Genomic DNA, 22701 nt, shown 5'->3' with positions numbered 1-22701 from the left:
GATGATTTGGTTTATGCGAAGGTTGGTAGGGTGAAAGGTGAGCACCGGGGGGTTCTGTCCTTGTTACGGTTGGTGGGGTGGGGTCTGAGGGCGGAGGTGCAGGATGTGGATGAGATGCGTTGAGGGGCATCTTTAACCACGTGAGAAGGGAAATTGCGGTCTCTAAAGGAGGAGGCCATCTGGTGTGTTCTGTGGTGGAACTGGTCCTCCTGGGAGCAGATACGGCGTTCCCAGAAACACTGCAATACTAGGACGATGCGCAAAGTTAGTGGAGCAAGCTCCTAACACAACTTCATCCTGCAAAAATCAGATTAATATTCAGTCCCTAAGTCAGGGACATATCTGATATTAAAACTGACAAGAACAGAACCACACATGATCTTAGCCAAAAGGCCGAGAAGCGTATGGGCCCCAGCTATGCCTGTCTCTTTGTTGGCTAGAACAGTCCATCTTCCGTAGTTACACCGGCACCACTCCCCACCTCTTCCTCCGCGACATTGATGACTGCAATGGCGCCACCTCGTGCTCCCACGAGGAGGTTGAGCAATTCATCAACTCCACCAACACATTCCATCCTGACCTTAAATTGACCTGGACCATCTCTGACACCTTTTATATTGCTTTAACTTGTGGTATATCAGATGTTGCTAGAAATCTTACCTCAAACTTAAACCATTCTGAATTCCACTGGGGGTTGAGTGATTTCGGGAACACATCAGTCTTAAATGTTGTATTACCAAATTTTACCTGTTAAAAAAAATGGTTACAGGGAGTATTACAATTCTTTTAACCCTTTTTGTCAAACATTTTCTTTAATCAGTGTAGGAGGAAGATTTGGAACACAGCTTTATCCTTAGGCACTAATTTTCCATCCACACTCCAACATAAACTACTTACAATTGAACTCCTAATGCCTTTTTCAGAACTTTCCAGAAGCTCAAAATGACCTGAAGAATTTTACAATCAACAAAGTACATTAAAATTACAATTATTCTTGTGCTATAAAGAGTTGCAGAACAAATTTGCATACAGCTTGGTCTCACAAACATTATAAATGACCATCAAAATTTGTTTTTCCTTATTTTGGTCAGGGACAATGGAAGAACACTGGCTTACTCCATATTTGCATCTACAGGAAAGAAAAACAAACTTGCATTCATATCACACTTTCACAGACAAAAGTTATGATGTCGAGTCACATTTAGAGATATTAAGGCAAATGGCCAAGAGTTCCGTCAAAGATGTAGGTTTTAAGGAACATCTGAAGAAGAAAGGTTCAGAAAATCAAGAATGGATTTCCAGAGTGCAGGATCTTGTCAACTGAAGGGGTAGCCACCCACAGTGAAGTGATTAGGAGGAGATGTGCAAGTGGCTAAAATTGGAAAAGCATCGTGATTCCAGATGGTTGTAGAACTGGAGAATGTCACAATTATAAGGATAGAGAAGCAAAAGAGGCATTTGAAAACCAGGGATTTGAATGTTAAGTTTGAGCTGCTGCCAGACTAGGTGCCAAAACTCATTGACAGCATAAGCAATGATTGAATGGGACTTAGGATTAGGGTTATAAAGCCTTTTATCTTGTCAAGTTTAAGGAGGTTAAAAGGTATAAAGTTAGTATGCAGAGTGAAGTAATAGTGTTATGGACTAGGCCAGACTACTCAAAACATTCTTAAGCAGGCAGCATTAGATCTAACTTTGCAATTTGTTTTGGTAAAGTGTCCAGTGAAAATTACCTGGAGTAAAATAGCTAGGTTGACTACTATACTCTAAAACGACAAAAAATGTATTCACAAAATTACACAATGAAACACAAAGAACCCATGCTTACAGGTTGAAGTTGAAAGGCAGAAAGAGAGTGTGTGCACACAGCTCCCTGTTGAACTTCCCAGTTCAAAACCCGAACTAAAAACAGCTCAGCTCAGCTAAAGAGCTGACCACTCCCCTTTCATTATACAGGTCACTTCTAAAACATGACCACTTTGGCCTGAAGTCTCATCTGTTTACATATAAACTAAAGGCCTCTCAAATTCCTTTTCATCTCCGTACTAAACCAGACTGATTGGAGCCCGGCCCGTTTTATTGCCCCTCTGAAAATATCAAGGACAGAGTCTCCTTAAGCCAAGGAGCAGCTTCTAGAAATAAAGGGACTAGCTTTGTGACAATAGTCAAGTCTAGGTTAAACAAAAGAGATTTTCAGCAGCTGATTGAGTGAAGGCTGTGAATGTGCCTCAGGTATATGCTAAGAAATTAGTCATGGAGTCAAACATGACATCAAAGTTGTGAATGGTGTTCCTCAACCTCAGACGCTTACCAAGGAGTCAGCAACAAGAGCACCTAGTTAGTGCCAGCACCAAAGAGCATGAATTCCCTCTGGAAGAAATCTCAAAACAGGGTGTCAGAAAAACAGTCAATTTAGTATGAGGAGGAGTTATAGAGTCAAAGAGGTGTGCAGCATAGAAACAGACTCTTCAGTCCAACTCGACCATTAACAGATATCCTAAATAAATCCAGTCTCATTTGCCAGCATTTGGCCTATATCCCTCCAAATCCTTCCAAATAATATACCCATCCAAATGCCTTTTAAATGTTGTAATTATACCAGCTTCCACCACTTCCTTTGGCAGCCCATTCCATCCACGCACCACCCTCTGTGTAAAACTTTGCCCCTTACATCCCTTTTAAATCTTTCCCCTCTCACCTTAAAGCTACGTCCTCTAGTTTTAGACTCCCCCACCCAGGGAAATTCACTCTATCCATGCCCCTCATGATTTTATAAACCTCTCAGCCTCTGACGCTCTAGGGAAACTAGCCCCAGGCTACTCAGCCTCTCCATATAGCTCACACCCTCCAACTCTGACAACACCCTTGTAAATCTTTTCTGAACCCTTTCAAGTTTCACAACATCCTTCCTTTAGCAGGGAGACCATAATTGAACATCGTATTCCAAATGTGGCCCAACCAATATCCAAAACAGCCGCAACAGGACTTCCCAACTCCTATACTCAATGCTCTGACCAATAAAGGGAAATTTAGCAAATGCCTTCTTTACTACCCGACCTACCTGCGACTCCAATTTCAAGGAACTATGAACCTCCAAGGTCTCTTTGTTCAGCAACGCTCCTCAGGACCTTAGCATTATAAGTTCTGCCTTGATTTGCCTTTCCAAAATGCAGCACATCACAATTATTGAAATTAAACTCCATTTGTCATTCCTCGGCCTTTTGGCCCATCTGATCAAGGTCTAGTTGTACTCTGAAGCAACCGTCTTCACACCTCCAATTTTGGTCCCATCTGCAAACTTACTAACATTACCTCCTGTATTCACATCCAAATCATTTATATAAATGACCAAAAGCAGTGGATCCAGCACTGATCCTTGTGGCACACCATTGGCCACAGACCTCCAGTTCGAAAAGCAACCCTCCACCACCATCATCTGTCTCCTATCTTCAAGCCAGTTCTGTATGCAAATGGTTACTTCTCCCTGTATTCCACGAGATCTAACTTTGCTAACCAGCCTACCGTGAAGACCTTTGTCAAACGCCTTACTGAAGTCCATATAGATCACATCCACTATTCTGCCCTTATCAATCCTCTCCATGACTTTTTCAAAAAACTTTATCAAGTCAGTGAGACACTATTTACCCATGCATAACGCTACATTGACTATCCTCAATCAGTCCTGATCTTTCCAAATACATGTAAATCCTGACCCTCGGGCTTCCTTCCAACAATATGCCCACCACCGATTTCAGGATCTTCGGTCTATAGTTCCCTGGCTTTTCCTTACTGTCTTTCTTAAATAACGGCACCATATTCTCCAACCTCCAGTCTTCCGGCACCGCACCTGTGACTATCAATGATACAAATATCTCAGCAAGGAGCCCAGCAATCACTTCCCTAGCTTGCCACAGAATTCTAGGATTCGGCTTACCAGATCCCACCTTTATACGTTTTAAGACATCCAGCACCACCTCTTCTGTAATGTGGACATTTTTCAACATGTCGCTATTTACTTCTCCATGTTCTACATCTTCCACAGTAAACACTGATGCAAAATACTCGATTAGTATCTCCCCATTCTCCTGCAGCTCCACATTGAGATAGCCTTGCTGATCTTTAGGTAGCCCTATTCTCTCCCTAGTTATCCTTTTGTCCTTAAAATATTTGTAGAATCACTTTGGATTCTCCTTTATACTACTTGCCAAAGTTATCTCCTATCCCTTTTTTGCCAAAGCTATCTCACACCCCTTTCTGCTCTCCTGATTTCCCTCTTAAGTATGCTCCTACTGCCTTTCTCCTCTAAGAATTCACTCTATCTCTGCTGTCGATACCAGACATATGTTTCCTTCTTTTTCTTGACCAAAACCTCAATATCTTTAGTCATCCAACATTCCCTACACCTACCAGCCTTGACTTTCACCCTAACAGGAACATACTGTCTTTGGACTCTCGTTATCTCATTTTTGAAGGCTTCCCAATTTCTCGCCATCCTTTAACCTGCGAACATCCACTCCCAATCAACTTTTGAGAGTTCTTGCCTAATATCGTCAAATTGGTCTTCCTCCAGTTTAGAACTCAACTTTTAGATTTGGTCTATCCTTTTCCATCACGATTTTAAAATTAATAGAATTATAGTTACAAATCCAAAGTGCTCCCCCACTGACAACTCAGTCACCTGCCCTGCCTTATTTCCCAAGAGCAGATTAAGTTTTGCACCTTCTCTAGCAGGTGCATCCACATACTCAATCAGATCATTTTCTTGTACACACTTAAATTCCTCTCCATTCAAGCCCTTAACACTACCCAGCCTCAGTCTATGCTTGGAAAATTAAAACCTGCTACCAATTGCAACATTTAAAAGGCATCTGGATGGGTATATGAATAGGAAGAGTTTGGAGGGATATGGACCGGGTGCTGGCAAGTGGGATTAGATTAGGTTGGGATATGTGGTCAGCATGGACGAGTTGGACCAAAGGGTCTTTCCACGCTGTACATCTCGATGACTTTATGATAATCATCCTATTATTCTTACAGATAACTGAGATCTCCTTACAAATTTGTTTGAGAGCGTATCTGATCAGGTTGATCTGGGTGGCATTAGTGTACATTTGTAAATAGATGGTGTCACCAAGATCAGCATGAAAATGGGAAACAGGTGGTCAGTACGGATAGATCCTGATGGAGTCCAGAGTTAATGGTGTGGGAATGGGTAGAGAAGTCTTTGCAAGTGATTCTCAAATCACAATGGGAGAGACAAAAAATAGAATCAGTTGAGGCATTCCCACACAATTGGATGACAGGTGAGCTGCATTGGAGGGGGAACGTTGTGTCAACCATATCAAAGACTGAGTAAAACAAAGTATAGTCCAGCATAGTGACAGTCAGGATTACCAGTGCTTTTGAGTATTGTTGCAGGATGGAAAAACGATTATGGAGATAATTCAGGTTTTCAGGAAAGAAAGGCGAGGATTTGGGAGGCTACAGTACATTTCTGGACTTTCGAAAGGAAAGCATAGTTGGAGATGGGCCTGTAGTTTGCAGGGTTAGAGGGATCAAGATTTTCTTTTGTTTAGGAGAACATAGTCTGTCATATAGATCCAAATTACTTACACATGACATTTTATATATCTTTGAAGTCACACAATGGATTTAAATCCATGTAATGTGGGCATTATCTCAGGCACAGATATATTGCATTGCTTAAAAGTTCAAGGATTTTTTCTGGTATCATAGAGTTGTGCTCATATCTCTATGATCTTCTAATTGCCATCCATCTATGAAATTTCCTGTCCAAAAGATTTCCCACAAAACTGGATCAGCTCAACTCTGAAAATACAAGCATCATCTAAATGTACTGACTCACAGGGTCTTGGTATATTGTTTGCAAATTGAACATGTGCAATATAAGACAGTAACTATTCTAGTCTTTTACTGTAATTTGAGTGTTTTTTCCTACTTCTTCCCACTAAGGATTGCTTTATGTTTTCTTTGGACCCTGATTCTTTATGCTCACTTACACCTATTTTAAGTTCAAGCAAACAAAAATATTGCCTGCATCGCAGAAAATGATAAACTGAATGGAGAACAGCTAAGGGATTTTGGGATACAGGTGTACCAGTGATTAGAAGCAGCATCATAGGTCAGCAAAGCAAATGAAACTAAGAAAGCACTGGCATTGATTTCTAGGTATAGAACTCAAAAAAAAGTACTGTAACCAAATGAAGCGATATTATGTTACTTATAATACCAATGCCAGGCCATTTTTAGAGTACAATGATGTCCCACCATTCTCAGGGGATTACCTCTCAGAGAATCTTGCAGTCAGTGATTTTCACAAATGCACACACAATATGATACACATACGCACATTTATGCCCAGAAGACCACACGTGAGCAAAGTTTGGAGTACTGTGAGCAAAAAGGTATTCACAGTAAATATTGCATAGACAAGTAAATTCCTGAGACTTAGCATGACAGTGACAGGATTTCACTGTACAGCACTAAAACTGAGAGTTTGCAGATAGTGTGGAAGATTGTACCAGCTGGGGTTTCTGAGCTTTGAAAACAGAAAACATAAAAGCATCTTAACAGAGGTCTTTAAAATCATGAATGGTTTGGGAAAGGACAGATGCAAACAGAATGTCCCAATTTGAGGTACATCCAAATCTGGGACCTTTAATGTAAGGTAGTTAATAATAAACTCAAAAACTTGAAATTTCTTTTCTCAGAACAGTTAGAATATAGCTCTCAACAACACAGGAAAAATTGAGGCAATAGAAAGAAACTTGATGAGTACACGAGAGAAAACTGAACAAAAAGGTATGTGGAAAGAGTGAGATGTGGTTTATGGAATGGGATGAAACCTGTGTGGAACATAAACATCGACACAAATTTGTTGAGCTGCGCAGCTTGATAACGTGCAGGAAATTCTACGTTAACGTTCTAATGAAGTTGGGAAGATACTTGGGCATGGAGAAAGTGAGGTCTGCAGATGCTGGAGATCAAAGTTGAAACTTTATTGCTGGAACAGCACAGCAGGTCAGGCCGCATCCAGGGAACAGGAGACTCGACGTTTCGGGCACAGGCCCTTCTTCAGGAATGAGCAGAGAGTGTTCAGCAGGAGAAGATAAAAGGTAGGGAGGAGGGACTTGGAGGAGGGGCGTTGGAAATGTGATAGGTGGAAAGAGGTCAAGGTGAGGGTGATAGGTCGGAGTAGGATGGAGGCGGAGAGGTCAAGAAGAAGACTGCAGGTCAGGAAGGCGGTGCCGGGCTGGAGGGATTCGGCTGAGACAAGGTGGGGGGAGGGGGGATGAAGAAACTGGTGAAGTCCAAGTTCATCCCCTGTGTTTGGAGGTCTGGTGAAGTCCAAGTTCATCCCCTGTGGTTGGAGGCCTGGTGAAGTCTCAGCCGAATCCCTCCAGCCCGGCACCGCCTTCCTGACCTGCAGTCTTCTTCTTGACCTCTCCGCCTCCATCCTACTCCGACCTATCACCCTCACCTTGACCTCTTTCCACCTATCACATTTCCAACGCCCCTCCTCCAAGTCCCTCCTCCCTACCTTTTATCTTCTCCTGCTGAACACTCTCTGCTCATTCCTGAAGAAGGGCCTGTGCCCGAAACGTCGAGTCTCCTGTTCCCTGGATGCTGCCTGACCTGCTGTGCTGTTCCAGCAATAAAGTTTCAACCAAGATACTTGGGCATAACTTGACACTGGCAATATTGGTCACAGTTCAGGTCAAACTCCTGGGAAACGTACAAGGAATAAACTCCAGGACCTTTTGCACTTTTACAGTAGTGCCATGAGAACTTTCAGAGGAGATAGCAAGGACTTTGATCCAACATCTCAATTTAAAATATAGCCTCTCCAACAGTGCAGCACTCTCTCAGCACTGCACTGGAATGTTGTCAAGACCTCCTGACTAGAGACGAACATAAGACCAACTGACCCATGGCCAACATCTTGCTGATGGGCTTCTTGCTCAGCTCACGGAAGACAATGCAATGCTCTGCAGCCTGTTTGCTCTTTGAGCTGTCTGTAGGTTACATTGTTTTCTTTCCCTTTCTCAGTGCTACACTCTATTTTTTACAACTGATGTTCGCCTATTAACAAGTCCTATGGTGGAAGACAACCAATTCATCACATTAAGGACCACATCTCATCATATAACTCCTCACTTCGCAGCTTGGTGTGCTGGTAAATTCTGATCACGATAAGAAATTTTATGTAATTTGTACAAACCTCAACAAATGCATCCGTTAGGTCACTAGCCCTGTCCATAACTGGCAGGTGACGGCCAGCCACAATTCTGACTTTCAGCTTCCCTGGCATTGTTGGTCTTTACTGCAAGAAAATAAAGACAGATTATTTAACTGTATTAGTGTATTATTTAACTGTATTATTTTAACTGGATCTACCCTCAAGTACTAGTTTTAACCTCAAAATCACCAAAAGAGGTACATAATCAGAGCATTAATTCAAAATCTTAATCTTGCTATCACTGGGTTAAGACCAACAAACTCTCTCAGACAGAAGCATTTGACAGAATGGGGTCAGTCATTGCAGTTCTCAATAACAAAAGGTGCTGTTATTTCTGATCTTATTTTACTTCATTGGCTCATGGGGAATATATTTATTGTATGCCACTTTTAAAATCAGAAATACGAGTTGTACATAAAACATTATTTTACTTACTTCAAGACAAACTTTAATTTATTACGTACATCTTATTGTGTGCACTTCCTAACCTTCAATGAAAACAGCTAACACAAAAGTGAAGTTTGAGTGCATCCACAGAAGAAAAATAAAATTCAGAGGTTTGACACTAGTTAGGTGAAGTACTTGACAAAAATATTTTACCTTTCTATTTCATGATTTCCTGGATACATGGCCTCCAAATGTCTGATTTAAATTCAAAGCCTCCAATATTTGCTACATGCAAACCGGGCATTAATAATCCTTGTTAGTGCATCATGGCTCATGTAAAACATTTCAATGTGCAATGCAAGAGAGGTGGTGTGGTGTGGGGTGGGGTGGGGGGGGTGGGAGGTAGTAAGCAATTATATATGACAGAGAGAATTAGAGGAAAGGAGCAGAATTGTACATGCAAAATGAAGTTAAAAAGCATAGAATTCTAGTCAGCAGGGATAGTGCAGTTGAAGACAATGTCACAGAAGGTGAAATTGAAAGGTGATGGAACATGCAGGCCAAATCAAGCCAACAGGGTGAAGTAGGTTGCTGTGGTGTAAAATTATGTCCCAATACATGTGTGAATCATAATGTAACACATGTATTGGGCCAAGCAGTGGAATGTGGTGAAACGGTTAAAAATTATGTCCCAATACATGTGTGAATCTAACCGGAATGGAGGTGTTGCTTAGTCCCGTGTGAATCTTATTACACACCTCCCCGTGTGAATCTTCTTATCTGTATGTAACCAGAATGGAATGTGTTTTTTAGCCTTGCTCTGCTGTTCACATGAATGTTTATATCTGGAAAAGAGTATATCAGCTGGAAAAGTCTCCAGTTCGGTGAGTCTGCTCCGGGGTTACGTCTAACCGCCGAGCGTGGGTTGTTGGCAACCGCTCTACGAGAACTGACGGCTCCCAGTTCCGGTAACATGTAGAGTGAGTATAAGCCAGACCCGTTGTAAGTATGAGACCTGGTTGTGGCGACGCTGCGGGGAATAAAATGCTCATATTCTAGCAGACTCGCCTCTTGGTCGTTTGTTCTGTGTCAGACTACTCTCCTACGAACCTGACCTTGAGAATTTTTTAAAACAGTTGCAAAGATAAGGTGGAGTGAGGCTTGAAAGGACTGGAATCTAGAACAGGGATTTTGAAACCAATTGACATTTGAAAACTAATCATCTGCAGCAGAACGAGACAGCAAAATAGTTTTGGGTTTCAGCATGAATATGGGGAAGGAGTTAGTGTAGGTGGTTGATATTAGCAAAGATGGATGACAGCAATCTCTGCAATGATCTGCATATAAAGGCCACCAATGATGAACACTCCCTCAATCGGTTTTAAATGAGCAGTCAAATTTGGAAATGAAAGCAATGACCAAGGTGCAAAATTTCAGTTAAGAGCAAAATGGCTTCTGTCTTGTCGATGCTAAGCTAACCTAATGGTATAGGAGGAGAAAGTGAGGACTGCAGATGCTGGAGATCAGAGCTGAAAATGTGTTGCTGGTAAAGCACAGCAGGTCAGGCAGCATCCAGGGAACAGGAGAGATTCCTGAAGGGCTTATGCCCGAAACGTCGATTCTCCTGTTCCCTGGATGCTGCCTGACCTGCTGCGCTTTACCAGCAACACATTTTCAGCTCTAACCTGATGGTATAGTCAAGATCATTTTATTAGACCGTGTGACATGAGGCTTGGATCAAGGGTGATAGCAGACGTTGGATGCCTTGAAAGCATTTTTAAAACAGTCCAACCTATGTTGTGTGATTTTTAATTTTGTCCACCCCAGTCCAACACTGGCACCTCTTCACCTTCAGAGCATTTGGCAAAGGATCTAATTCTTGACTTGTTGCTAAAGAGTAGGACATAGATAGGAAAGGTGAGGCAAGTACATCATGCTGTACAATCTTAAGATTTATAACAATGTTTATCACATTTAAACATTGTTTATTAATAGCAAGAGAACAGGTCTGCTCTACACCATCTTTATAACAGCTGGATTTTTAAAATTAGCTAGGATATTATCAATCTAGCACTAAATGTGGAACTTCGTTAATACAGAATTAGATAGTTACAAGTGACTGCTTTCAATGATATGCTAAGAGACAGAGTGTGGATGATCCATGATGTTACTGGCACAGAAACGGATAACAATCTGAAGTTATAATGGAGATGGGGTACAAGAGACAGTGTGAAAAATGACAGTTGCTGTGCCAGGTAGACAACAGTCTCGTGCTGTTCACTTACACGCTCCAGCTTAAGGATAAATAAGCAGGTTACCATGCATTCATCATTAAACTGGTGACATGACAGTGTGTTGATTTGAGGTTAGTATTCAAAGTATTTGGCTCAATCATGAAAATTAACATACAAGACAAAAGCATTTTAAATCATTGATTTCTTACTGTATCATTGTGAGGTTTTTGAATACTGTTGATAAGAAATAGATCTGCAAACGAATGTGGAACCAGCATGGCGAAAATAATTGTATCATTGCTTAAAAATGTATTTTGCATTGCTAAGATTTTTTTTTCTACACAGCATAATATAATTGGATGATTTAGCTCACTCTATGGAACCACGTAATGGTTATAGTCTACGTTATTCACAAGAGGTATGTTGACATATCAATTTACCACAATAAATGGCAACAAAATACAAATCAAATGTGACATTTATGGACAGATCTGATTTCTGATACACAATTATGGCACTTAGATTAGGACTATAACTGCATAGAAGATAGATCTCATGTTCCAAATGTTCAGGGAACAAACCAGGCACACAACTGACAGGTAGGTCAGCTGGAAAGGTGGCTTGTTTTCAGCATCTGTCTCAACTTGTATCAGTTCACAAAATCCCAAGTAAGTGTCTTCATTTTTGCTGTTTGATCCTGCTTTGTATTTTGGTATGGGATCACATACATCTGCCAGATTTGAGGACTGCATGTGCTACATTAATAATTCGCAGAATCTTTAGAGGTTGCAAGTTGGAAGCATAAGCTGGGACGGTTATATACATTTTTAAAAATTGTGGTGTGAAAATACTTTAAGGTACTGAAAAATCTATTCTAGTGCATTTGCAGCCTCTCTCTGCTGGCTTACCTGCTGTTTCTCTGCCACCTATCTGTGAAGTGCCCGAGTACCGTTTATCAAAGATGTCAGTTGATGCCTAATATTATTAATTGTTAAGAAACATGAACCCATGACTGACTGAGTAGAAACAATTGCCAAGTTTTAATATTCTACATTTTCAATTTCTTCACTGAATTATTATAATTTTTTTCAGTGGAATGAACAAGCCCTCTTAACTTGGAACAAAAGAAATTCTTGCAACAAGTGTAAAATTACTGTTCATGCTTCCAATCCAACAGATTTTCAGTCAACTTGCCCTGCGCCTGCCCTTTTATTAATTAAAGCAGGTTAAGTACTTTACGTAAAATAACTTTATCCTCAACAATCAGAAACGTTCTGTCCTGTAGATGTATCGATAACATTACAAATGTGAATACAGTTAATTTCCTTCAAAACTACATTCCATCTACTTCAATGCACCCATATATATTTCAGCACCACTGTTGTTGCATAAAAACAAACAAGAACTCAAAGGCAACAATAAACATAAAAGCAAAACTTTCACATCAACTCTGCAGAATGAAATGCACAACACAACAAGGCTGTGCATTTGAATTGAGCTCTTTAAAAAAAACCATGGATATCAACGAAAATACTATGGATATGTCAAAATTTGCCAGGATTTGGTGCCATTGAGGAAATGAAAGACACAAGGGATCATCTCCTTCATTATGACTGAATTAAATTCGAAAACATTAGACACAGAACTGAATCTCAGAGGCGATGCGCTTCACATCCCTGGACATTCAAACGAGGGGCTAAACATTTTTTAAAACCTTTAAAAGCCACAGAGTTGAGATGTCTTGAGACAGCCAGCACCCATGAGATTATGATCACATTTTAATCATATTCCAATGCATAATGCGGAAAAAAACTAAGGATACCAGTTCATTTTGTTTTGTGTATATCAAACCTAACCATTGATACTCCTTGCACTCAGTTTTGCTAAACACTGAAATAGTCAATTAATTTTGTCAAAGTGGGCATGCCTGAGAATGCAAGGACAAGAAGTAATTTTGAAATTAGACCTAAACCATTCAGGAGTGAAATCATGAAGCATTCCTCCAACAGAGATAGCTGAAAACCGGAACTCATCTCCCCATAAAGACCAGTTGGGGATATCAAGAAATGTTGTGCAAAGGTTGATAAATGGGTTGTGTGCGCACATCATCAATAATTTGACTGAATGCTGCAGTATGTGTGACAGACTGAGGGTCTCTTCTTGTGCCTTTCCAATATTATTGCCCAACTTGTTTTACACTCAGTTTAGGCAATAGAGAATAGAATAAAGGATATTCCATCATATGAATGATTTTTTACAACCATATGCTTCTTCAAATCACAATTGACTTTTAAAGTGCCTTTGTTATTGCAATGTAAGAAGCCTGGCAGCTAATTTGCTCACAGGAAAGTCTGACAAGGACTAAAGCAATAAGCAACCAAATGATTTCTTTTAATAGCGTTAGTGGAAGGTAATCCATTGGCCAAGGTCGGCAAGGACTGCCCTGATCTTCAAAATAATGCCAAGGAACTGAACTGCAAACAAATGCATTGAAAATTAAGGAAAGGGATGAAGGTAAAGGAAATTTGGCCAGTATAGGAAAGGCCATGCTTTGCAACATGAAGAATCCATTAATTCCGTGGGGCGAGGGAGTGACAGGAAGATCTCACAGAGTCGGTTCCTGAGAAACACACTGATCTCTTGTTTCAGCACAGAAAGCAGGATGGAAGATGTGGGCAGTACTAAATTTGATGGGAGAACGTTAGGCATTTTGATAGCTCAGCACTGCTGTAAACACAAATGCAAAGTCACATTTTATAGTTCCAAGTGGCGATAGCTAACAGGTGATCCCTGAACCCTGACAAGATTGTAGAATAGTGGTTCTCCAAAGAATAATGGTTAGATACTTGGAAGAGAAAAAGCAACATTACAATCATAGGAGGCCATGATGTGGAGGTGCCAGTGCTGGACTATGGGTGGAAAGAGTTAAAAATCACACAACACCAGGTTACAGTCCAACAGGTTTATTTGAAAGTTCGTCGTTTCAATTGGATTCTAAGCTGGTGTTGTGTGATTCTTAACTTAATGACACGAGAGAGGAGCCTGGGGAGCAGAGATTAACTGGAAGAGATTGTGCGTGTTCGATGGGCCAGGTCTGTGCTGAGCTGTTGTGTACACGGGAAGGCTGCAGTGGGGTTTATCATCCTGCAGCAGCTGGGGGTCAGACAGTAACCGTCAGGTTGAAGGGTGGTGAAGATACCACTCGCACAAGACGCTCAGGGAGACAAGACCCAGTGCCGCCCTCTCTGTCTCTGTGTGTGTGTGTCCCTCTCTCTCTCTCTACACCCAATCCGCCGCGGGAAGGAGAAGGAGTACGAACCTCGAGGCCTCGGCATCTGGCCCAGCGGCCGCAGCACCACTCAAAGCCCCGCCATCCGCCCCTTGGCCCCATCACCCGGGGCCGGGCCGGGCCGGGCCGGGGCACCCACCGCCCCGCTGGGCCTCACCGATCAAACAACCGGGGCCCGTCACACTCCCGCTCTGCTACCGCGGACTCCTCGGGGGGGGGGAGGGGGAGGAGGGTTCCTTCTGAAAACACAAGTAAATAAAATCCGGAGAGCTACGACCCCTCTCCCCCGCCTCGGTCTTCCAGCCGCCGCCCCCCTTCCCCGATCTGCTTCCGGGGTCACCCGCAACTTCGCTTCCGGGTGAGGCCAGCTATGGTCAAGGAGATCCTCTGACATTGGGGGAAGGAGGGCCACATGTCCCACTATGGGCAAAAACCAGCAAGGACCCCCTCTCACAAACACCAGGACACATCTGGTGATGATCTAAGGGTGGGCTGAAGCTTAGCCAGCCTTTACTGCTGGCAATTTATCTTATATTCCTTTCTTGTAGCCACCTACAGATTGTGTCATTGATCCCATGGGTACTGCATTCGGATTTGCAAAAACTCAAAGCCTGGGCATGCTGAAAAGGCACAGGAAGCTGGGGGATGCTCAATGGCTGAAGTCTTGAGCAGGAAGCAGGTGGAAGGGCCGTTGAAGGCAAGAGGTCACACAATGAATATTGCCTAGCCAGAGTTGACAATGTGGCTCCATCGATCACTCAGAATGGTGTCATCAGCAAAGCCATTGCCACCTAAAAGGCCATAATGACTCCTTCAGAGATGTCAAAGGGGCACTGTTGGAATGGAAACAGCTCCACTGCATACAGTGCAATATGATGTGATAGATGTTTAAAGCAAGGGCAATATGTCACTGTTATAAATCAGACAACACCAGGTTATAGTCCAACAGGTTTATTTGGAAGCACTAGCTTTCTGAGCACTGCTCCTTCATCAGGTGATTGTGGAGTATAAGACCATAAGACACAGAATTTATAGCAAAAGATTATAGTGTCATGCAACTGAAATAATATGTTGAACAAACCTAGATTGCTATTAAGCCTTTCATCTTTTAGAATGGGTAGCAAGTTTCAGTTCAGTAATATGTAAATCCCAGAACTTCTCAAGACAACTTAAGGTTTTATAACAAAAGCTCAGCTCAGCTCAGCTCAGAAAATGCATTAAAGGTGTGAGGTCAGAATCCGTCTATATCCCAATCTTGAGTCAGGCAGGTTTCATTTCCAAAGTGGAACTAATATTACATGGATTGACTGTCTGCAGATTGTGCATTGTTTGAGCAAAATAGAATATATCTGCAAATATAATTCTGCATATACAAATTCACCTCGTAGACTTATTTGTGTGTGCACGTGCATGAGAGACAGAGTGAGTGTGTATGAGAGAGTGTGATAGTGTGTGAAAGCTTGGTAAAGTGGGTATGATGGAGTATAAGTCTGTAAAGGGGTGTGTGCGAGGTTGTGAATATGGGGGAGGTATGTGTGCGTGTGTATGAGAAAGCGTATGCGTGAGTATGAGTAAGTGAGAGTGAGTTTGTGTGTGCATATGAGAGTATGAGTGTATAGTGTAGTTGGTCACCTGTAGTGTGACATGAACCCAAGATCCCAGTTGAGCCTATCCTCATGGGTACCCAGCTTGGCTATCAGCTTCTGCTCAGCTAATCTGCGTTAATGCATATGCTGAAGTCTGCCTTGGAGGACAGTCACCCGAAGATCCGACTAACTGGGAGGGAACAGCCCTGTCTGTTGATTGTTGTGCAATGTCCATGTATCCGTTGTCATAGATTCTGCTTGGTCTCGCCAATGTACTGTGCCTCAGGGCATCCTTGCTGGCAGCATATAAGGTGGACAACATTGGCCGAGTCACATGAGTACCCGTCGCGTACACAGTGGGTGGTGTCCCCATGGGTAATGGTGGTATCCATGTCAACATTGTGACACATCTTGCAGTGGTTGACATGACAGGGTTGTATGGCGTGAGTACCAAAATATGATACAAATGACCAAAATGTGCAATTTGTTCTTTCCAATAGTAACACTTGTCAACATGAGAAATAAACTTGCATCATATCAAAACAACAATGTCAGTGTGCAGAAAAATAAGTCCAACGTTAACATTATGTTCTGACTTACAAGGGAAGATTTAACCAGATAATTGTCAACAAAGCTGGAAATGACTGGATAAGTATCTTAAACAAAAACTTTAAGAATAGATTGATGTTTATGTATACTTTTTCAAATTGCTGGTGTTTAACAACACAAACTGCATATTTCTTAACTTTTAAATAATGATCATGGATATTGACATTGCTAGCAAAGATTGTTCTGGGAAGGTAATGGTGAGTCACATTCATGAACTATTGCAATCCGTATGATGAAGATACTTCCACAGTTCTGTTAGATAGTGTGTTCCAAGGTGCATTTCCAAGTCATACTGTATGCAACTTCCAGGGGAATTTGCATGTGGTGGCGTTTCAATGCCGCTGCTTCCTAAGCACTTTTTGATAGCTTTGCAGATTTGGGACACTGTCAAAAAAAATGTTGACAATTTGTGCAGTTCATGCTGTCGATGGTACACACCAAACCCAGTGGTAGAGAGGGTGAATGTTGAAGGTGGTGGATGGGGTAAGCAGTCTGCTTCTTCAGTGTTGGAGTTGCACTTATCCAAGGAAGTGGGGAGTATTACAAAACAATCCTGACTTGGGTTGGGTTGGGTTGGTAGATGGGGTAGACAGCCTTTAGGAAGTCAGGAGGCCAATCATTCACCACAGAACACCCACTCTCTGAACTGCTCTTGTAGCCGCAATAACTTTTTGATCAATGTGATAATCCAGGATTTTGATGCAGAGCGATTCAATTATTTTAATACCATTGAAGCTATATAGTTAAGTAGATCATTTAGACTGCAGAGGAATCCATTTGGCCCATCATGTCTATGTCAGATCCCTACACAGCAATCCAGCCAATCGCACATCACTGCAGTCCCATTGCCTCATTTTCTTCAAATACACATCCAATTTCCTTTTGAAATTATTGATTGTTTTTTCTTCCACTGTGCTTGTGGGCAGAAAGTTCCAAATCATTATAACTCACAGCCAAAGAAGGTTCTTCCTCACAATACCCTGCAAACTCTTGACAAAATTCTTCAATCTTTGTCCCATGAGCTTTGTACAATAAACTGATGGGAAGAGTTTTTCTTTTCCTATCTTATCTAAGTCTATCATAATTTTGTATATCTTTGTAAAATCTTCCCACAATCTCGTATGAATAAAAAAAGAAGTGTGGATACTGGAAATCTGAAACAGAGATTGCTGGAGAAACTCAATAGGTCTGGCAGCATCTGTGGAGGGAAAAGAAAGTTAATGTTTCGACTTCAGTAGCCTTTCTTCAGAGCTTCCCATGAGCATTTTTGCTCAGAAAAGAATAACTCCAGCTATTCCAAACTAACCTCAGCTTAATTCCCCATCCCTTATACCATTCCAGTAAACATGCTCTGTATTCTCTCCATGTCTTTCACATATTCATTAAAGTGATGTCCCAAGGAGTATTACTAAATAAGATTTGACATCCAGCAATGTAGTGATTACTGATCCAAAATCTTGGTCAAAGAGATAGGTGTCAAAAGAATATCTTAAAGGAGAAGATAAAAAGATTGGCGGAGACATTTAGGAGAGAGATTTCAGCTCCCAGCTGAAGGTATCATCACCAATGTAGGAGTGATTAAAGCCAGGGATGCATGAGAAGGGAATTGGAGGAGCACAGAAATCCTGAAGCTTTGACTAACACCAAGACGTTACAGACTGGGGAGACAATGTGACCATGGAAGATTTTGAAAACTGGATGTTTTGACAAAACAGTGACCACGCTTCAAACATGAGTGATTCGTTATGAAGGTATTTTGGAATAAACTAATATAAATGCACTGAAATCTAAAAATGCTGCAGATTCAAAAAGGTCAACTAGCATCTGTCTGGAGCATTCGAATGAATGGTCTTGGACCTGAAACGTTAACTCTGTTCTACTTTCCAGAGAAACTGTCCAGAAACCTAAAAATGCTGCAGATTCAAAAAGGTCAACTAGCATCTGTCTGGAGCATTCGAATGAATGGTCTTGGACCTGAAACATTAACTCTGTTCTACTTTCCAGAGAAACTGTCCAGAATTTTTCCACCATTTTAGACATAGTGTCACACAGCTTAAAAAAAAGGCCTTTTCCCACTACGTCCAATGTGTTACTGGAAAAGCGCAGCAGGTCAGGCAGCATCCAGGGAACAGGAGAATCGACGTTTCGGGCATAAGCCCTTCTTCAGGAAGAAGGGCTTATGCCCGAAACGTCGATTCTCCTGTTCCCTGGATGCTGCCTGACCTGCTGCGCTTTTCCAGCAACACATTTGCAGCTCTGATCTCCAGCATCTGCAGTCCTCACTTTCTCCCCACTACGTCAAAGCCAATCAACAAACACCAAACTACACTAACCTCAATTATCTGCACTTAGTCCATTGTCTACCATGCCCTGGTATTTTAAATGTTTATCCAGATGCTTCTAAAATCATGCAAGAGTACCTGCCTCCACTACCTTTGCCTAACCCTCTGGCCTCGAATGACTTTCTGATATAATGTTTATTGCCCATCTGTATGTGCATAGAATCATAGAATCTTACAGCATGGAAGTTGGCCTTTTGAGTCCGCACCAATTCTCCGAAGACCATCCCACTCAGACACTCCTGCCCCCTATTCCCACACGTGGAGTCCTACAGCACAGAAGCAGACCCTTCATTCCAAGCAGTCCATACCAAACATAATTCCACACTAATCTAGTCCCACCTGCCTGCCCCTGGCCCATATCCCTCCAAACCTTTCCCATTCATGTAACTATACCCGCAAGCACCACTTACTTACAAAGTTCATTCCATGTGCGAACCACCCTCTGCGTAAAAGAATTTGCTCTCATAACTTTAAATGCCTTTCCTCTTACCTAAAAAATACACCCCTACTCTTGAAATTCCCCATCTTAGGAAAAAGACAACTGATATCAACTCTATCCGTGCCTTTCATTATTTTATAAACTTCTGTCAGGTCACCTCTCAACCTCCTATGCTCCATGAAAAACATTCCTGCCTATCCTGCCTTCCTTTATAACTCGCACCTTCCATACCTGGCAACATCCTGGTAAATCTCTTCTGAACCCTCTCCAGCTTTATAATATCCTTCCTAAAAACAGCCGTCCAAAACCGTACATAACATTCCAGAAGACGTCTCACCAATGTCCTGCAGAATCTCAACATAAAGTCCCAACTCCTATACTCAAAGGACTGAGCAATGAAGGCAAGCATTACAAGTGCTTTTTTAACCACCCTGTCTATACGGGATGCAAACTTCCAAGAATTATGTACCTGCACCCCTAAGTCTTTATGTTCTACAACACTACCCAAGGCCCTACCATTTCTTTTTTAAGCCATACCTGTGTTTGCTGTACTAAAATACAATACTCCACATTTATCCATATTGAACTCCATCTGCCATTTTTCAGCCCATTAATCTATATAGAGTCATAGAGATGTACAGCATGGAAACAGACCCTTCGGTCCAAATCTTCCATGCTGACCAGAAATCCCAACCCAATCTAGTCCCACCTGCCAGCACCCGACCCATATCCCTCCCATTGACTAGACTTCCAAATATAGATTAAAAACCCTGGAATCTTGAAAAGCAAAACTGAGATGTCGTAATAAGGGGCTTGTGATAAATGTCTAGATGGATAAACCAAGATGAGCCACGATAAAGTAAGATGATGCTGCTCCTCAGCAACTTGGCGAATACTTTCTTTTTCAAAATAAAAAGGAACAACAACAACCTATCTTTATGTCATGTCATTAAAGTAATGTAATATCTCATATTGCTTCATATGAGCATTAGAAAATTAATTGTGAGAGTGAGACACCTACTGAGGTCAGATGTCAATGATGCATCAGAATCTCTAGTGTCGGTCACAAGCAAGTTAGAAAGACATTTGGGATTTTCAAACTGAACAGCACTCTTGAAATGCCAGACAAAGAAAAGTAAGGAGTTAAGACATTGGACAAAATGAATTGAAGATTTTAATGTAAGGAATGAGGAATGGCACATTTTGAGCTTAGAAAGAAGCAAGTTAAAAAATTCAGTGGAGTGTTAACTAAAAACAGCATCAAGAATACATGCATAGATCGGGGCAACATGGTGCTTCAGTGGTTAGTACTGCTGCCTCACTGTACCAGGGACCTGAGTTTGATTCCAACCTCGCGTGATTGTCTGTGTGGAGTTTGCACATTCTCCCTGTGTCTGTGTGGGTTTCCTCTGGGTGCTCCGGTTTCCTCCTGTGTTTGATATTTTTTTTCCATTTTAACATTTTTTTTGGAGGTAATGATAGATAATTTACTTTATCTATAAGGTGTTATTCAAACACCCTTTTTTAGGCTTAATGTTATTAAAGGCATATATGAGGTACAGAGTGAGATGGCTAGTAGATTTAGAAAAGTGTTTACACAACAAGGAAAATTGTGTCTCACAAACTTGATTGAGTTTTTTGAGAATGTAACCAAGAATATTGATGAGGGCAGAGTGGTAGATATTGTTGATTTTCATTTTAGTAAAGACTTTGACAAGATTCTGTATGGTAGACTTAATTAGTAAAGTCACATGGGATTCAGGGTGAGCTTGCCAACTGGATACATAACTGGCTTAACAGCAGCAGACAGAGAGTAATGGTGGAGGGTTGCTTTTCGGACTGGAGGCCTGTGACCAGCGGTGTTCCACAGGGATCGGTTCTGGGTCTCTTTTGTTTGCCATTTATATAAATGATTTGGATGAGAATATAGAAGGCATGGTTAGTAAGTTTGCAGATGACACCAAAAGTGGTGGCATTGTAGACAGTGAAGAATGTTTTCTAAAATTACAAAGCGGCTTGTTTGGTATGCTTTCCTTTATTGGTCAGAGTATTGAGTACAGAATTGGTAGGTCATGTTGCAGCTGTACATTGGTTAGGCCACTTTTGGAATATTGTGTGTAATTCTGGTCTTCTTCCTATCGAAAGGATGTTGTAAAACTTGAAAGAGTTCAGAGAAAATTTACAAGGATGTTGCCAGGATTGGAGCATTGGATCTATAGGGAGAGGTTGAATAGGCTGTTTTCCCTGGAGCATTGGAGGCTGAGGGGTGACCTTATAGAGGTTTATAAAATCATGAGGGGCATGGATAGGGTAAGTAGACAAAGTATTTTTCCCTGGGGGACTCCAGAACAAGAGGGCATAGGTTTAGGGTGAGAGGGCAAAGATATAAAAGAGACCTAAGGGGCAACGTTTTCACGCAGAGGGTGGTACGTGTGTGGAATGGGCTGCCAGAGGAAGTGGGGGAGGCTGGTACAATTGCAACATTTAAAAGGCATCCGGATGGGTATATTAATAGGTAGGGTTTGGAGGGGTATGGGCTGGGTGCCGGCAGTTGGGACTAGATTTGGTTGGGATATCTGGTCAGCATGGACGATTTGGACCGAAGGGTCTATTTCCGTGCTGTACATCTCTATGACTCTATTCAATCATTATTGACTGTAGTTCAGATATCTTTTTGGATTTAGGTCTTGAGCACAGAAAAATTTTCTGTTGTTATTTCAGATGACCTGCACAGTATTTTGTCCACCCCTGGACCACAAGAGCCTCTTACAGAGTACATTTATTTCTCAAAGTGTGTTTCTTTCTAAGATCTGATTTGTAGCTACTGTCATCATTTAGATTGCTCAGCGAAGTACCTAGGGACGTTTCTTACGTTTAAAGGTGCAGCTGAGAGAAGGGTATATGAATATGATTTGTTGTTGTACACATTCCTGAACACATGAGCCTCACTCATCCCCAGAGCCCCTTGCTGGTCTGACACCACTCACTATCACGTGGTTTGGGATGGACGCCGCGGGTGATGTCATGACGTCGCGGGAACATGCCGGGCAGGCGCATGCGCGGCTCCCTGGAAGGTTCCAGTAGCGAGAAGCCTGCGACGCCATGGCCAGTTACATCCATGTACCTCCCGCGGCGTCCGCTGTCCCCAGGTTGCACATCACCGTCGATCAACAGGATATGGCAGCTGGCTCCCTGCGGCTCATGAAAGAACTGAGGCCGCACTGGGACCCGGCTGAGGTCAGACTGAAGGTAAGGGGGAGGGATGGGGATGTACCCCCCCCGCCCCCCCCGTCGCCAGTGACTGGGATGTGCCCCCCCCCCGTCGCCAGTGACTGGGATGTGCCACACCCCCCCGTCGCCAGTGACTGGGATGTGCCCCCCACCATCGCCAGTGACTGGGATGTCGGGTGGGTGTAGGGAGGGGACATGGGGGGCAGTGGGAAGGGGCACGGGGTGGTGGTGGGGGCAAAGGGAGGGGACACGGGAGGGTGGCGGAGGCAGCAGGGCATGGGGTGGTCGTGGGGAGCAGAGGGAAGGAGCATGGGGGGTGGGGAG

General features: G+C 42.3%; 2 protein-coding genes and 1 non-coding gene across 23 annotated transcripts in view; 1 reads left to right on the top strand and 2 right to left on the bottom strand.

The window, feature by feature from the left end:
• Positions 1 to 14526, bottom strand: part of c2cd5 (C2 calcium dependent domain containing 5) — a 126486-nt gene extending 111960 nt beyond the window's left edge. For 11 of the 21 annotated variants that reach the window (XM_043713415.1, XM_043713416.1, XM_043713421.1 and 8 more), the window contains exons 1-3: positions 14201 to 14518; positions 8243 to 8344; positions 661 to 747 (exon numbers count right to left, since the gene is read on the bottom strand). In XM_043713415.1, coding sequence (XP_043569350.1) covers positions 661 to 747; positions 8243 to 8332 — 177 coding nt within the window. In that variant the 5' untranslated portion in view covers positions 8333 to 8344; positions 14201 to 14518. Of the gene's footprint in view, positions 1 to 660; positions 748 to 8242; positions 8345 to 14200 lie in introns of all 21 variants that reach the window. The other 10 variants (XM_043713407.1, XM_043713412.1, XM_043713408.1 and 7 more) reach the window with 3 other exon arrangements.
• On the bottom strand, positions 215 to 405 carry LOC122561896. Its single transcript, XR_006315142.1, has one exon. It is a non-coding gene; the product is annotated as a U2 spliceosomal RNA (small nuclear RNA).
• A 7648-nt stretch (positions 14527 to 22174) lies between the features above and the next one.
• etnk1 (ethanolamine kinase 1) overlaps positions 22175 to 22701 on the top strand; it is a 53323-nt gene continuing 52796 nt past the window's right edge. The window contains exon 1 of the mRNA XM_043713402.1: positions 22175 to 22395. Coding sequence (XP_043569337.1) covers positions 22249 to 22395 — 147 coding nt within the window. The 5' untranslated portion in view covers positions 22175 to 22248. The remainder of the gene's footprint in view (positions 22396 to 22701) is intronic.

Source organism: Chiloscyllium plagiosum, chromosome 23, assembly GCF_004010195.1.
Source record: "Chiloscyllium plagiosum isolate BGI_BamShark_2017 chromosome 23, ASM401019v2, whole genome shotgun sequence".
Classification (NCBI taxonomy): Eukaryota; Metazoa; Chordata; class Chondrichthyes; order Orectolobiformes; family Hemiscylliidae; genus Chiloscyllium; species Chiloscyllium plagiosum.
The sequence above is the reverse complement of the archived record's forward strand: the minus strand, read 5'-3'. Positions and strand labels throughout refer to the sequence as shown.